This window comes from Chenopodium quinoa, unplaced genomic scaffold (assembly GCF_001683475.1).
Source record: "Chenopodium quinoa cultivar QQ74 unplaced genomic scaffold, ASM168347v1, whole genome shotgun sequence".
Classification (NCBI taxonomy): domain Eukaryota; kingdom Viridiplantae; phylum Streptophyta; class Magnoliopsida; order Caryophyllales; family Amaranthaceae; genus Chenopodium; species Chenopodium quinoa.
In genome coordinates, this window is record NW_018743894.1 from 3,548,760 (window position 1) to 3,565,109 (window position 16,350).

Consider the following 16,350-nt stretch of genomic DNA (forward strand, 5'->3'; position numbering starts at 1 on the left):
TGGAGTTTTTCAAAATATAAGAAACATGGAAAAGCATATACAAGGGTGCATAGCATATATGAATCAACATCCCACCAAACATGATAGAATACCCTCCCCCAAGTTTGAATGAGACAATTGTTGGGGTTTGGTGAGTCTGACTCACCGCGGAAACAACCCCGACCCAAGGAACCACTCGTAATTAATAAAACCATACAGCATAAATAAGTAAACACAAGAAAAGGTAGAACGAATCATACCCTTGAAGCGAGCTTCGCCCTCTCAAAACGGGCTCTTACTTGAAAGGCTTGAGCACCGCAAATGTCGTGCCTCCAACGGTATACAGCCACAAAGGACGAACACGATTTTTTAGGTCAGCTACCTTGGAGTTAGCAAGGTCCGACAAAAACCCAAGTGTTAATGGAGTTTAAGAGTTTTTCCATAATATGGAATGCTCTTTCTAACTCCCACTCAAGCACTTTACTCCAAATCCCAAGGTTGGTATTTATAGAGGAAAGTATGAGTGGGAATTTCTATCCCATCAATGTGGGATTCATGAAATTCCACAAATTAATTTAAAGCTAAATTAAATTAAATATATAAGCAAGTAATAAATCAATAAGTGTCCTATTCATATGTAAAGAGGAGTATGGACCACTTGGAGAGGAGGGGACCATACTTGCTCCCCACTCCTTCCTCTCCTTGTGACACTTGTCCACACCAAAAAGCAAGCATACTTACTAGTTTCCCCTTTCTACCCGACCTAGGCCCACGGCCCACCTAGCCTCGCACAGTGCGGGCTTCTAGCTGCTGCTAGCTCGGCCCAGCACGCCCACGCACATCAATGCGGGCTGCTGATGCCGAGGGCGCTGCTAGCTAGCCACACACTACTTGCGGGCTGCTGGCCGTGTTGTGCTAGCATGCCTCGCACATGGTGCGGGCTGCTAGCCACGCCTTGCTAGCATGTCTCGCACATGGTGCGGGCTGCTAGCTCGGCTAATCCCCTAGCACTCGGGATTCCGATGCTAGGGGTATTTTGGTCATTGTTGATTTATTACTAATTTGGCATCTCATCTTTTTATTATTTTTGACTCGACTTCTGACACTCGGTTTCGACGCTCTAAGCTCGAATTTCCGACGTCTAAATATTTAACACTCGGACGACAAATTAATTTCTTCCGAATTTATTCGTCGAGTCGGTTCGTATATTTTGCTTGGGTGTGACCCGAAGGGTTCAGTCAAGATTAAGCTGTAATATTAATTATATTAATATTACTGATCAGAAGTGGCCTCCACCCAGGCATTCTGATTACTTGACCTTACTGAATATATTAGCTTTCTAATAATTTTGAATCGCTATCAGAATAATACACTTGTTCGAAGTACACCATTCCTTTTAATCTCCCACTTGTCCTTCCGGACAAGTGTGCATATAGTGTATAGCCCCTTTCCTATGTCTCTTCATGTCTCTTCATGAACTACAGAGTAAGATAACTCGTCATCTCTGTTACGTCCAGAAGTGTTTCTCGGAATCCGAGTTTGACTATCAATAAGCAGATGATTTCTGAAACCCATCTGAGCACGACCATGCATTTTCACAGTCTCGCTCTTCGAGAGGCCTTGTAAACAACAAGACATGTTCCCTATTGTTAGTAGGGGGACATTTCCAGTCTTGTAATGTAGCTTCTCTTACTAAGAGGACCTAGCTGCCCGATATCTGTCGTTATAATCCCCAGTTACGGCAGACGTTTGGCGGATAAAAAAGCGGACTAGTACACAAACAAGAGACCTCCCACTACTCATGGTCAAGAAAAAGAGTTCCGATAGTAATAATGAGAAAAATACTTATGACGATTTTAAATCTTTTAAAGTATTCTCATAGGTCGATCTAGTATGGTTCTAAACCAATACCTGTGCAAATGATTTATATCCTCATAGCACAAGAAACGGTGCTATAAATCATACTACACACTAATCTCTAATGGTCATTAATCGTCCACAAAAAATATGACCTTGTTTAGGGATAATTTTCGATTAAAATATTAAATTTTCACTTAATAGGTGTTTCTTTATCTAAGCCATTGACTTTATACCCTATTTTGAATATTTATTAAAATTGAATGGACTCATTATTTAATTCTAAACCATAATTAAATAGTTTTGTGGAATATTTAGAAATATTTTATTCCACTATGAAACTTCACAATGTTTCATCTTATGATAAATGGTTTTTCCCAAATGTTTTAAGAGTAGTACTCTTCATAAAACATTTAGAGAAATCACACTCATATTTGATATGCTTGATTTCTTTCATGCAATTATGAATGTTGTCGTTCACTTATTGCATAGGTTTAGTTATAATTACTTTGCAAACCTTAGCATCTTCATTATCCACCATTTCCATAATAAGATGATAAAATTTTTAGAGTGTTAATGGATTACATGTGATTCAGGATTTATTGTCCAAGCAATGGCTCCCACTCATTTTCATGATTAGACCTTCTACTTGAGAACCTACAATCATCAATGTTCAACAACAAACTTTTCCATTTAACGTCTATCTTATTATTGCCTTTAAGGCAACAATATTCTCAACATATGTTTTAGTAGACTCTCCGATGATGCCTTGTATGGATTTCACTCCAAACGACTCACAATGATTTGGAATACTTAAATCACTTACAATCATGGTAATTTATCTTAAATTTCCGCACATTATACATGGATGCATATCCATGTTACCATTCTCAAGCCACGACACTTCTTGCCTCGTGCTTATAAATGGCTTCCTTGCTAAGGATCTAATCCTTGTTAAGGTTTGTGCTTGCAACATCAAAACTCAAGTTGTATTTGTTTCCATGCGTCAAGAACTCATCCAACTACTTATTTAAGTGCTATGGATGTTCTTGACTATAATCTAATGATATAATACTTAGATTAATGTCGACTGGTATTATAAACGTACTTCACATGCTCTAAGCAAGTAAGTCGTCTGACGATTCCATATCATAGCTTTACATGATGGATTTAATTCTAGAATGATTCTCAATTCTATTCCTTCCATGTGACATTTAGCTCATTCAGTTACACTGAGTCTTGCCAAAATGTTCGCTATGTGATATGGTTGAAAGTCTCTTACTAGAGTCTTTCTTGGTTGACTTAGCATTTAGCCTAGCTTATACTTAGTTCAAACATTTACTAAGCTTCATACAAATATGGGTCGAAAGCCTTTCAAAGTCCTTCATGTTTAACATGGTAAATTTCTTTACTAATTTAAACATTTAATTAAGTCATACCATAGAACTTAATTCCCAACATGTACTAAGTATTGTCTTTAGCTTGGTCCATTGTCGAAAATACTTTCAAATCTAAGCATTTAGTATTTGATAGTTGTTTCACAATAGAGTTCGTAAAATTTTCGTTGGACCTTTACTTTTGCTCCCACTAAACTTCTTGTTCATCAGAATTTCTATGTTTCTCCATAAGTCAATCCTCTTATTAACTTTATGAGAAAACACGTTCCAATTCCTTCATGCAATGCTTCCTTTAATCCCATGACGGATTCCATGTGCTTGCTTTCAAATCTAGCATTATTTAGATTTTCAAAACCCTTAGACTATTCCATAGTCACTTCCAAGATCCTATTTTGGGAAGGCGGTTTTGGTATCTATTTTGCCATATTTCATATGTGCAATTTTGCTAGATCTATCACAAGACTTAAGCATTCCGATTGGTGAATATTAAAATCAACTCCTTGAAATTAATTATATCCTTTTCAACCAATCTAGCTATGTATGCATATACATTTCCACATTTGTTAGTTTTCTCCTTGAAAACTTATTTGCAATTGATGGATCTTTCATCCTTCATGCAAATTAATCAAGTTTCGAACATGATTTTCAAACATGGAGTCTATTTCGGATTTTCATGGCCTCTAACCATCATTCGGAATTTGGATTTGACGTAGCTATCTTACAAGACATTATTCCTTTGTTTGTAAGTCTTAGGTTTATTTCTAACTTAATAGAAAATTTATAGGATTCAATCCAAGCCTTTGGTGAATTCTATACCTATACGGGGTAATTGCATCAAACACTGAGTTTTAAGGTGCTTTCAAAGCCCTTTTATCATGTTGATCTTACTCCAACATTTTTAATGTTTTGTGAGTAATGAATTCTCTTTTAAGGCACTTGTAAAGTCCTTTTGAGTATTCTTGATCAAGCATTCTCATGAAGTCCTTTAAGGTCTTCTGAGATTCTCAGTTCTAGTTTGTTGCTAAGCTCGATGGTCATCGAGTTCATTTTCCTTCCACTTGTCGTTTTGGAAACGTGTTACTTTCCAGAAAGACACCACTTAGAGCAACAAACATTATGTTCTCAATTAGGATGTGGAGGTAATGCCCGTAGTCTCAATTGAATGCTTACAAAGAGACATATATATTGTCTTTGGGTAAAAGTTCGTTGTGAAACAAACAGTTAGCTCCCACTTAAGCTATCTTTAGTCTTTATTGATCCATTCAGCTCCCACTGAGCCACCTAGCTCCCACTGAGCCACTTAGCTCCCACTGAGCTAGTGAACTCCCACTGAGACTAAGAGCCTTAGACATATACTTGAAAAGACTTTTAGAATTTATTTCTATCCATAACTGAATATGGCGTCCTTTCTTAGCTTCGACATATTGTTTAGTGTAACATTAGTCATTTGTGCAAATCTTTAAGAACTTTATAGGAACGGTTGTTAACCATCATCGTTTGAGTCATTTTCCAATGACATCGAGGTCTCCGTGAGGACACACTATGTTCTTTGTGGAGTTCTTTATGAAAATTTCCATTCATAACTTTGAGATGGTCACGCTTGGCTCAAGCAAACATTGCTCGATCTAATCTAGAAGTTTTGATATCTTGCCAAGTCGATTCTGTACTTCACTAGACTCTTGAGTTACTCAGGTCAAGTTTGTTCACATTTGATGAATATAGCCATATCCTTTCAAATTCTTTGTGAAACGTTGAAGTAATTGATTCCTCTTTAGCCTTCGGAGTCAATTGTCTATACCAAGAACAATAGCTCTCTTCTTTGTCGGTTTCAACAACTAAGACTTGCTTGTCTTAGAATGATTCCAAATCAAGCAACTATCAAGAGACTATCTAATAGAATCTTGAGTACGTTCTTGTCGATATGACATTGCTAAAGATGTTTGGAACGCAAATCAAGCCCATGACTTGAACTTAGTGAGTTAATCATGTTAGGAAATGTTTGTTTATAATCAAGCATTCTTGACTCAACGCTTGGATAACCATGCCATTCAAATAAATCTCGCAACTATTGCTCATTACTTTGAATGTGAGTCTTTTCGTGTGTAAACGGATCAATTGCTGATTATGGAACATAATGACCATTATTTGTTCCAGCCTTTGGCTTAAAAGGTCTTTAAACAAAACATACGACCTTACAACTGATGTACCTCTTCTTGCTTCATTCTAAGCTTGTAAGTCGATAACTTAGCTTAACTTCAATAGTTTGAGGTCACTATCATAGTGGAACACTCAAGCAGTATCCAATACTTGTGAAGATAACGAATTTCTAAGTTAACTAAAATAACATGAACTCATGAGTTGAAATGGAATCTAATTCCTTTTCTTTGTTCCTTCTTTCCTATATTTCTTATCATACAATATCTCATAATCTTACTTTCATAATTATTTCTTTAAGTACCTTGACTATTATACTTTGTTAGGCATAATTAAGCACCTAGTGCGCCGTAAAACAAAGTTACATCTTTCCCATTAGTTCTTACTCGAATTACTACATCAATGAGTCCTACTCAATTATGTATGATGCGAAAAGATACATTGGTTGTCAAACATTGACAATCTTGAGTTTGCAACTCAATACCTCATGTTTTATCAAAACTACCTAGTATTTTGAATACATGATGTCCAACCGTCCTTTCGGACTTTGTTATAAAAGTCATTTATGAGAATTGTATTTTAGAAATGCTTTTCCTGTCTTTGAGAACTATTCTCAAGGATTTCCTTTACCAATCATGGAAACAATATTATTTGATTTAGAATACTATAAATATAAGTGCAAAGTATAACCATTTATCAAGAACATAATAAGTTTGAAATTTAATAGCATTCATGCAAACTTCAATCTTATTAAACGTCTTATTTACGCATAAAAATTGTCCCTATTTGGCGAAAATAAGGCGATTCCAAGATCCGAAGAAACAAAGAGTAGTTAAGCATGCTTTAGCTTGTCTTAACACTCAATCTTCTAGGGTAAGCATTGCCTTGCTAATGGCTCTAAGCCACTCTTGGTTAGACAATCGTCGCATCTAATGCATCTTTGACGATGTATCTCTTTTGCCACGGCATGTGAGGACTCCTCACTCATACCGATGAGTTAAACCAAAACCAACGTGCACACCCGGTGTGCCTTATGAGCCTTGGAGAAGTGATGGCACCTCGCTTTGGCATAGCCTACCATCACCCTCGTTCGGTTGGTAAGTGTTGTTTTGGAAAGGCAAGTTTGACTCAATATTATTACGGACCTAGGATTTCTGTGTTGGTTGATTTAAGTGAACTTAACTAATCATCGCAACATAAAGAAAACCTAAACATGCATCTAACGAATAATTCACATGTATATAAGCATAAAATATAAAGCGAAATAATAGATGCATATTGGCAACTAGCATGACTCCTTGAATTTTTCAAGTCTTCAAAAGGTCTTCATTTGCAATTCAAGGCTTTGTCTTCCAAGATACGCCGTCTTCAAGACCTAACCAAACTATGCAAATACTAGTGTCTACGACTAGGAATAATCTAAATATTAAGGTACAAAAATACTTAACGATGCGTAGACCGTATTTAGATTTACAAAAATACATAACGGCACGTAGTCCGTATTTTCTATCCTAATCGGGTCCCACTAGTTGCCATTTCATGAAACCTGTGAGAGAGAATATACATTCCATTCATCCATTCACTATTTGTGAATGACCTATGCAATTTACAATATCAAACAAGTAAAAAGCATTTAAACAACGTGCGCACTAGTAACTAATCTAGGTGGTTAATCCGATTAACACGCCTAATTAAAACTAGTCAAAGTTGTTTAACCGATTATGTAATTGACGTCATTAATAATTGAAGCTCCCACTAAATTCCGCATTTCCCTTAATTAATCCAATTAATTAAGTCGGTAGTACCCAAACTTGTCAAAATAAAATTTTGCCAATGCCACTAAAAACCGAGGCCTAGCCTCCCAAAATTTTAATTAAATTAAACAAAATTAATTAAAATAAATAAAACGGCAAAGTAAGAAAATATTAAGCCAACCGCATTTCAAGTGGCTTTCGCTTTAAGCGTTTTGGCAAAAAAAACTCAAATAATTGCGGCTCGTGCAAACCAAGCACACTACGACCATTCGCCTCACTGTACCAAGCACATACACACACAAAAGCTCCGCACACACGGCCCGCGGCAAGCAGCCTTGAGCTGCTGCCATTGCCGCACGCACGCGCACGCACAACCATGGCTGCTGCTGCGTGGCTGCTGTGGCCGTGTGCTGCTGCCGCGCATATGGCCGCACGCAAGGCGGGGCAGCCACCTTGGCAGCCAAGTGTGGTTCTTTGCCTCGTTTTGCGTGCCATGGCCTCGGGATTTTAAACTAACTTAATGAGCAAAAATGAAAAAATTTTAAACAAGTCCAACTTAATAAAATTTCAAAGTGCAAATAACCAAAATAATTCCAAGAACCATTCTTAATTAAATTAGTTTAGCTTGGTGCAATAACAAAGTTGAGGCAATTTCTCACTTTTAATTTAATCAATTTAAATTAAACTTGAGAATTTGACGAAGTAAGGGGAAGTTAGAAAATTATGAACTTTAATGTTCAAATTCTAACATCTAAATTTTGTGAATCCTTGAAAATTATATCTTCCAACATGAAGATAACCATATTTCTATCACAAAAATTGAAACTTTATGTTTCCAATCAACTCTAAATGGTTAAAACAACAAAGTTTAACACAAAATAACATGGAATTTAGTGGTTTTTAAAGTTTCAATCACTTATCACAAATAAAGATTGAATCTTTAACACTTAGGAAGCCTCAAAACAAAAATTTTCACACTAAAAAGCAATTAGTTTACAATTATGTTAAAATAAATCAACCTTTAAACATCAAATACTACCAAGTAAGTGTGCTTTAAGGGGACTTAAAAATGCAAAAAATAATGCAAATAATCAACTACATAATCAACAAGTTATGCCATTAATTTCAAGGTTAGAAAAGACTTAAAATTTTTCGTCAAAAATTCACTATTTTGGGCGAAAATCTGGGTTCTAGGCCAAATTCGACATTAAAAACGGGATTAAAATAAATAAAACTGAGCTACTAATCTAATTAGCAACTTAAACCAGAAAAATAAACCAAAATAAACCTTGAAAAACATGATTATAAAAATAAACGAGCGGGGCTCCGATACCGCTGTTGGGGTTTGGTGAGTCTGACTCACCGCGGAAACAACCCCGACCCAAGGAACCACTCGTAATTAATAAAACCATACAACATAAATAAGTAAACACAAGAAAAGGAAGAATGAATCATACTCTTGAAGCGAGCTTCGCCCTCTCAAAACGGGCTCTTACTTGAAAGCCTTGAGCACCGCAAATGTCGTGCCTCCAACGGTATCCACCCACAAAGGACGAACACGACTTTTTAGGTCCGCTACCTTGGAGTTAGCAAGGTCCGACCAAAACCCAAGTGTTAATGGAGTTTAAGAGTTTTTCCAAAATATGGAATGCTCTTTCTAACTCCCACTCAAGCACTTTACTCCAAATCCCAAGGTTGGTATTTATAGAGGAAAGTATGAGTGGGAATTTCTATCCCATCAATGTGGGATTCATGAAATTCCACAAATTAATTTAAAGCTAAATTAAATTAAATATATAAGTAAGTAATAAATCAACTAGTGTCCTAGTCATATGTAAAGAGGAGTATGGACCACTTGGAGAGGAGGGGACCATACTTTCTCCCCACTCCTTTCTCTCCTTGTGACACTTGTCCACACCAAAAAGCAAGCATACTTACTAGCTTCCCCTTTCTACCCGACCTAGGCCCACGGCCCAGCTAGCCTCGCATCGTGCGGGCTGTTAGCTGCTGCCAGCTCGGCCCAGCACGCCCACGCACATTAGTGCGGGCTGCTGATGCCGAGGGCGCTGCTAGCTAGCCATGCACCTGTGCGGGCTGCTATCAGCAGCGCACGCCAGCACGCCATGCACTACTTGCGGACTGCTGGCCGTGCTGTGCTAGCATGCCACGCACATGGTGCGGGCTGCTAGCCACGCCTTGCTAGCATGTCTCGCACATGGTGCGGGCTGCTAGCCACGCCTTGCTAGCATGTCTCGCACATGGTGCGGGCTGCTAGCTCGGCTAATCCCCTAGCACTCGGGATTCCGATGCTAGGGGTATTTTGGTCATTGTTGATTTATTACTAATTTGCCGTCTCGTCTTTTTATTATTTTTGACTCGACTTCCGACGCTCGGTTTCGACGCTCTAAGCTCGAATTTCCGACGTCTAAATATTTAACACTCGGGTGACGAATTTATTTCTTCCGAATTAATTCGTCGAGTCGGTTCGTATATTTTGCTTGGGTGTGACCCAAAGGGTTTAGTCAAGATTAAGCTGTAATATTAATTATATTAATATTACTGATCGGAAGCGGCCTCCACCCAGGCATTCCGATCACTTGACCTTACTGAATATATTAGCTTTCTAATAATTCTGAACCCGCTATCAGAATAATACACTTGTTCGAAGGACACCATTCCTTTCAACAATACACTCAAATCATAAAGCATAGAAACCATGGGAGGGGAAAACAAGGAGATCAATCCAACAAACCAACATATGTCCAACAAGTCATCATCCACTAGAAAAAGAGCAAGGAAGGATATTACCGGATATTAGGTTGGTGTGAATACCCGCAAATGACCCACTTAAACCTTTCAAAGCTAACAACCTCTAATATTGAATCTTGCCTTCCATATGCTAGAAATTGTGATGTCAATCTTCTTTGATTCTTGATCCAAACCAATGCATCAATGTATATCAAGCCATGTACCTAGCAAAAGGCACACAAAAATTTCCATGAGAGAAAAGCTATTCTAAAAAGAAAAGGAAAATCTAATCTAAAACATGGGTAACTTCCCGAAAAAGGCTTGCTTAAGGTCCAAGCTTGACCGCTCTAGTAAAATAATAATTCATCACACGCAAGAGCTTGTCAAATGCACTACTACACATGTCATAAGAAAGCAAGTATGCACATGACAAAAATAAGGGATGCAACAAGCATAGTGCAAACCTATGAGGAGAGAGATGCCAAGAGAAGGAAGAAGAATAAAAAGAAAACTCAACAAAATAAGAAGAAAAAGGAAAATAAGAAGAAGAAGAAAAAGAAGAAAAAGAAGGCAAACTCTCCTCAAAATATTTTTGGGTGGCAACATCACCCTTTTCCTCAATTGGGGACAATTGAGCCACATACAAATCATCATAGACAAGAGGCTCCCCAATAGGATCATTAACAAAGGAAGGGAGAAAAGTAGAGCAATAAGGGATGTGGTCAAACTTTTGAGAGAAAGGGGTATGAGAATTAGGCAAAGGGATAGCTACTCCCTCAACACAAGGTCTCACATCGCCAATGAAGGCATGAAAATCAATCATAGAGTCCTCAAAAGAGGAACACTCATGATCACCATCTCCCTCAAACATCCAACTCCCAAGAGGAACCACATAATCTCCTCCACTACCTTCATGAACAACAACTCCCTCAACTTCCTTAAAGCCCAAAGTCTCAAATCCTTACATGAATGGATGAAAATATAACTAAAAGTCATCCCTCTCCCATGAAGCATCCTCAATGAACTTGCTTAAAAGGCTACGGCTATTCCTTGTACACTCAATAAACACATTGGACATAACCTCAAACGAGTCCAAATACTCATGGATAGAAGAGTCACATTAATACACTTGAGACTCATAACAATGGGTGGGAGGGTTGGGATTTTCAAATTCAACACTCTCTTCGCTCTCAACTCCTTCACCATCACTCAAATGCTCTCCAATGGTATCCTAACACTCTCTTGGTTGCTCAAAATCACCATCATCATCATCAACACACACATTGGATTTGAAATTTTCCCACACAAGCATTAAAGATGACAATTGGCTTTCTAACTCTTCATTTCTCCTTCTTCCCTCCTCAAGAGGCTCCTCACTCTTTTTCATCACCTCCAATTGACTTTTCATAGAATTAAGAATCGACTCCTTTTTAGGCCCAAGATCGTCACTAAGCTCAACATGCCTAATTTGAGTTTCCAAAGTAGCAATAAGAGATTCAAAAGCTGTAGGAGATTGAGGCTCAACAAGAGAAAAAGAAGTACAACCAAAGGTAGGATCATCATCATTACAAACATGAGCATTTTCATTAAATAAGGGATTGAGAGCATTTTCAAATGTATGAGATTTGTTAGCTTGAACATGAAACTCATTATCATGAACAAAAGAGGAAATAGAATTGGAAGCATTTGTTCTAGGTTCAACTATGGGATCATGTGACACATCAAGGTAAATCATGCTAACATTGGAAGAATTAACACTTTGCACATCAAAAGTAGAAGCACGACGACCCCTATTACAGACATCCCTAGCAAACCAAGCATAGAAATACCAAGCATCATCAATTGACAATGCTCTAAATCTACCATTATGCATGCATTCAACTTCATTCCAAGTTTGTTTATTCAAACCAAAATAGAAAACCTCACAAGCCTCCAAAAGATTACAACGATTGTATTTCACAAACCTTATAAGTCTATGAAAATAGGCATGAAAAGACTCACCATCATATTGAGGAAAAGAAAAACGTGCCATTTTTATACAAAGAAAACAAAAATCAAATAAAAGAAAAGTATAAACAAAGACCTAGACTCAAGCAATAAAAAACACTCAAACATAGACACCGTTCCCCGGCAACGGCGCCATTTTGACGTGGGGTGAACTAGGTCATTGGACTAATCCTCCCTAAGCCAAACAAAATTTATAAACACTTAACTAACCTAAATACAAGTATAGAGGTAAGTCAAGGGTCAAACCCATAGGAACGGTAATGTCTAAGTGCTTCCAATTATGTGCCTAAGCTAGGTCGAAGTTTAAGGATAAAAGAGGACACTAACAACTACTAAGACAAAGAAACCAAACAAATAAAGTGCTAGGGACTAGGATTAACAAGTATCATGACAATTATACCAACCCAGAAACATGCACAAACCAACGATTGTGAAGACCAACGGTAAGCTCAACCAAAAGAGCATATCAAGCTATTTTCCTAGAGATCTAACTAGCGTCAACTACGATAAACTCTAGCTAGGAACGTCACAAGACACCTCAATCGTGTAAATTCAAGCCACAAATCAATTGTCCGTATCAATGTGAACCTACAAGGCAATCTAGCATAATTCTCAAGGCCTAATCGAATTACACACATGCAAGCTTCCATTAATCACTTTAATCTCAACAATCAATCAACACAATTCCTTTAATTGAGCACAATCAATCAATCATACAATCTTCACCCTATCCCTAGCCAAACAACTACTCAAACATCATCATCTATCAACAAGCAACTAAGGAAAATAAGAATCAACAAAATATGAAGAACAATTACACTAATCAAATATCAATATCAGACCAAACAAACATGAATTAACTAAGAAAAGCAATAAAATGAGATTGAGTTAGAAATCCTCATTGATTGATTTGATGATCTTTAATACAATTGTCACCTTGAATCTTCAATTGCTCAAATCACCATTGAAATTCCTCACTTTCTCTCTCTAAAATCTACTCCTAAAACTAACCTTAAAAACTAGAGAGAGAAGCTCTCAACTAAGCTAAGAAAATAAGATCTAATTGTAATTGTAATTCTTATTCTACTTGTTTCCCTCTCTACCCAAAAATGGGTATTTATAAATACAAAGATTAAAAGAAAATAGAATAGAAAAGAAAACAAATGAAAAGGAAAAGAAAAGAAAATAAATAAAATAAAATAAGAAAAAAATGGAAAAGAAAACTAAGAAATAAAAAGGAAATAAAAAAAAGAAAAATCCAAAGAAAAACGGCTCCTTGAGTCGGTTTTAGCTGCTCCAACAAAGGGAATTATCCCCTGCTACTCACGCACCCTCAAATCATCATCATCAAGTTCCGATCAACAAAATTCATTAAGATCAATGGCCTAAACTGAATCCCCTGCCACGCACCTCCTTTAAACCCACAAACGCGCGGCCGCAAAGGAAGCAAGCGCGACCGCGAAGGTTGCGAGCGCGGCCGCGTTGAGTGAGGTCTGAATTGAGTGCGTTTACGGTGGCTGTTACTTGGTGCTGCTGCCGGAAATCACTGCTAATTGTGGTGGTGAATGCGGGGAAGGAGATGAGCAGGGGCAGCAATTGCGGATGAATAGGGAGCTGAATTGGTGGCGCAATTGTTGCGGGATAAGGGTGGTGCTGGTCGTTATTTTGGGGGAACAAGGGGGATGCTTTGTGGCTGTGTTTTGCGGAGGTATAAGGTGGCGTTGGTGGTTGATTTGTGCGGCTTGTGGTTGGAGATTGTTGCGGAACTAGTGGCGTTAGTTGCAGCTGAGCAGGGGGTTGCTTTGTGAGATGTAAAGGCTGCCGGAAGACAGGAGAAAGGTGGTGCGAATGGTGGTGGTGTGAAATTGGTGGCAGATTGGTGTTGTGGGGAGGTGTTTTTGGAGTTGTTGCTGTTGTTGTTTGGTTGGTGTTGGGGAACAGAGGAAGCAAGGAAAGGAGCTTGGGATTGAGAAGTCAGTGGGCGCGAGCATCACCCTCGTAGCATGATTTTGATGAACACTAAAGTATGCAGTAGCAAAACACCTTTTTAATGGGTTCAGGACTACCCAGTTTGCGAGCACAACTTGATAGCGCAAGGACTTGAACTTGGTACAACCACCTACAAATTACAAATAAAATCCAGGAAGAAAATCAAATAAAATAAAACTAAAACCAACAAATAATATAAAAAGAAATAAAATGAAAATAATAAAAGAAGGAAAATATAATAAAATGAAAAGAAAATAAAAGAAAGAAAATGAAATGAAAATGAAATAAAATAAACTAAAATAAAATAAAACTAAATCTATAAAATATAAAATAAATGAAAAGCAACTAAAATAACGAAAATATAACAAATAAATGAGAAAATACTAGAAAAACCATGGAAATGCACAAAAGCCATAAAATACGAGAAGAGAGGTAAAATAGAGAGAGAATGCATAAAACTAAACATTTATTGAGCAAGAAAGCTATGAAAACAGGATAAAAACGACCTAAATGCTCGTCAAATGGCTGCCATTTATGAAACCGATTAGCTGTAGTAAGGAACTTGGATGCACAATGGAGAGCTAGAGAAGATGATCTTCCATTCCATTTGTCATTAGGAAGCAAAACTGTCATTCGGTCTTTGGATCCTGAAGGAGAAACAATTTACCCTAGATATCAAACACTTGCTTCTAATCCAAGCATCCCTGTCGACGATGACAGAGATTGTAAATAGACTATATAATTTACATATACAACCATAAAATCTGTAAATTATATTAGAATGGCATAATACAGAATATAAATATTTAGTTTTTTTACTTTTCTGTTTCAGATATTCTCGTGATAGTTCTATATGCATCAGAAGAGCCAAGAAGAATAGTGACAGCAGCTAACAAAGAGACATCAATTCGAGATCTTATGGTGATATATCACAGGTAATTGCTGATTAAGACAGACTAACAACTTTGCATTCATTTCAGTACATGTTATAATAACACAAAGTGAATATTTTAAATCTTCTAATTTCAGTACTGATCAGCCAATGAAAGTATGCACTTAGAACGACCTTGCTGGAATACAACCTGAATCAATTGTCTCAAACAGTGACTCTTTCAAAGTAATTGGTATCACAGCTCTACGACCTGTTACTCGACAAGGTGATATAACAACTTAGATCATATTTAAATGTTCAAATGACAAACATATATAAAATATTAGAATCATAACATGAGCTTTGGTATTTTTTAAAATATCAGGATTTTCTCTTGAATCAACCATGTCAACTTTCATTCTGAATGAAGGACCCTCAAGGTGAAAAGGAAGAAGCTTTAACTGAATGGTAAATTTTTGTATAAATGTCCTTTCTGAATATAGAAAGTGTTTGCATAATAATTTCTTGAACATGAATTCGAAAATTTATGAGAAATTCAAATTACAGTCTTGGTGATTTGTATAAAACAAACATTGATATTTCACCTGTTAATTTAATTTACTAATAATAGCTTAAATGTTGAAGTTTTTCTCAATATTGAACATACAGTGATTTACAAGACCATAATCTTCTTACGATTTTTTATTATTCTTGAAAAAAGGGCAAAAAGACATCGATGTATGCTGATTAATGAATAACACAGAATCAAGGAAGTCTTCAATCCAACAGCAGAAAAAACTGTGACAACTATTGGCCGCCTAATATAGAATTTGAAAGATTGAGAGCATATATAGGATGCTCCCACCGTGGAAAGCGAGCAGATCTCGCTCTTGGAACCGTCTACAGCTGCAAAGCATGCTCGAGGAAAGACATACATGCTTCTCACAGGTGTAATAATCATTATAATAGTATATTCAATAATTTTTTCACAAGAATGTTGTTATGCATCTAATCATGCTAACACTATTGCTTTCATTGAGCAGGACAACCCTAACTTTCAATGTCTCTGATGGAACAGGATCATTGGAACTCATTGCATTCACTTAAGTTTGTGATAAGCTTTTTCGAATGTCAATTCAAGACATCTATGAAATGAAAACAATGGTATACAACATGTTTTTCAATAATTACCACTTCATTATACAACACTAACCTCACTACATATTACAAATGTGAATTTTTCTTTATCCTTGATTTTTATGTGATCAGGAGCTGCTCGACAAATTCCAGGAGGTAGTTTACAAGTTAACTACAGAGCATTTCCTGATTAAAGTTGGACCCACAACTTCACTGTCAAAGAACAAAGTCTTGCGATGGGGACTTAAGGGTGTGCATAGGATAGTGGAACCAACAGCAGCCACTAATGAACAAGTGAGCGCATCAAATGTTATTTCTGGTTCTGAAAACAAGAAAGCAGCGACAGACATCAGCACAAAGAATACAGAGGGTGAAGTGATTCAGAAGAAATTACTCCAGTCAGCTAAACGTGCAAGTACAACTGACACGAAAGAAACGCCGCATGAGGATGATCTTA

General features: G+C 37.1%; 1 protein-coding gene across 1 annotated transcript in view; it reads left to right on the top strand.

The window, feature by feature from the left end:
* LOC110686798 overlaps nt 1-15,863 on the top strand; it is a 32,314-nt gene extending 16,451 nt beyond the window's left edge. The window contains exons 12-14 of the mRNA XM_021863387.1: nt 14,434-14,610; nt 14,718-14,820; nt 15,800-15,863. Coding sequence (XP_021719079.1) covers nt 14,434-14,610; nt 14,718-14,820; nt 15,800-15,863 — 344 coding nt within the window. The remainder of the gene's footprint in view (nt 1-14,433; nt 14,611-14,717; nt 14,821-15,799) is intronic.
* Nucleotides 15,864-16,350: the final 487 nt, after the last annotated feature.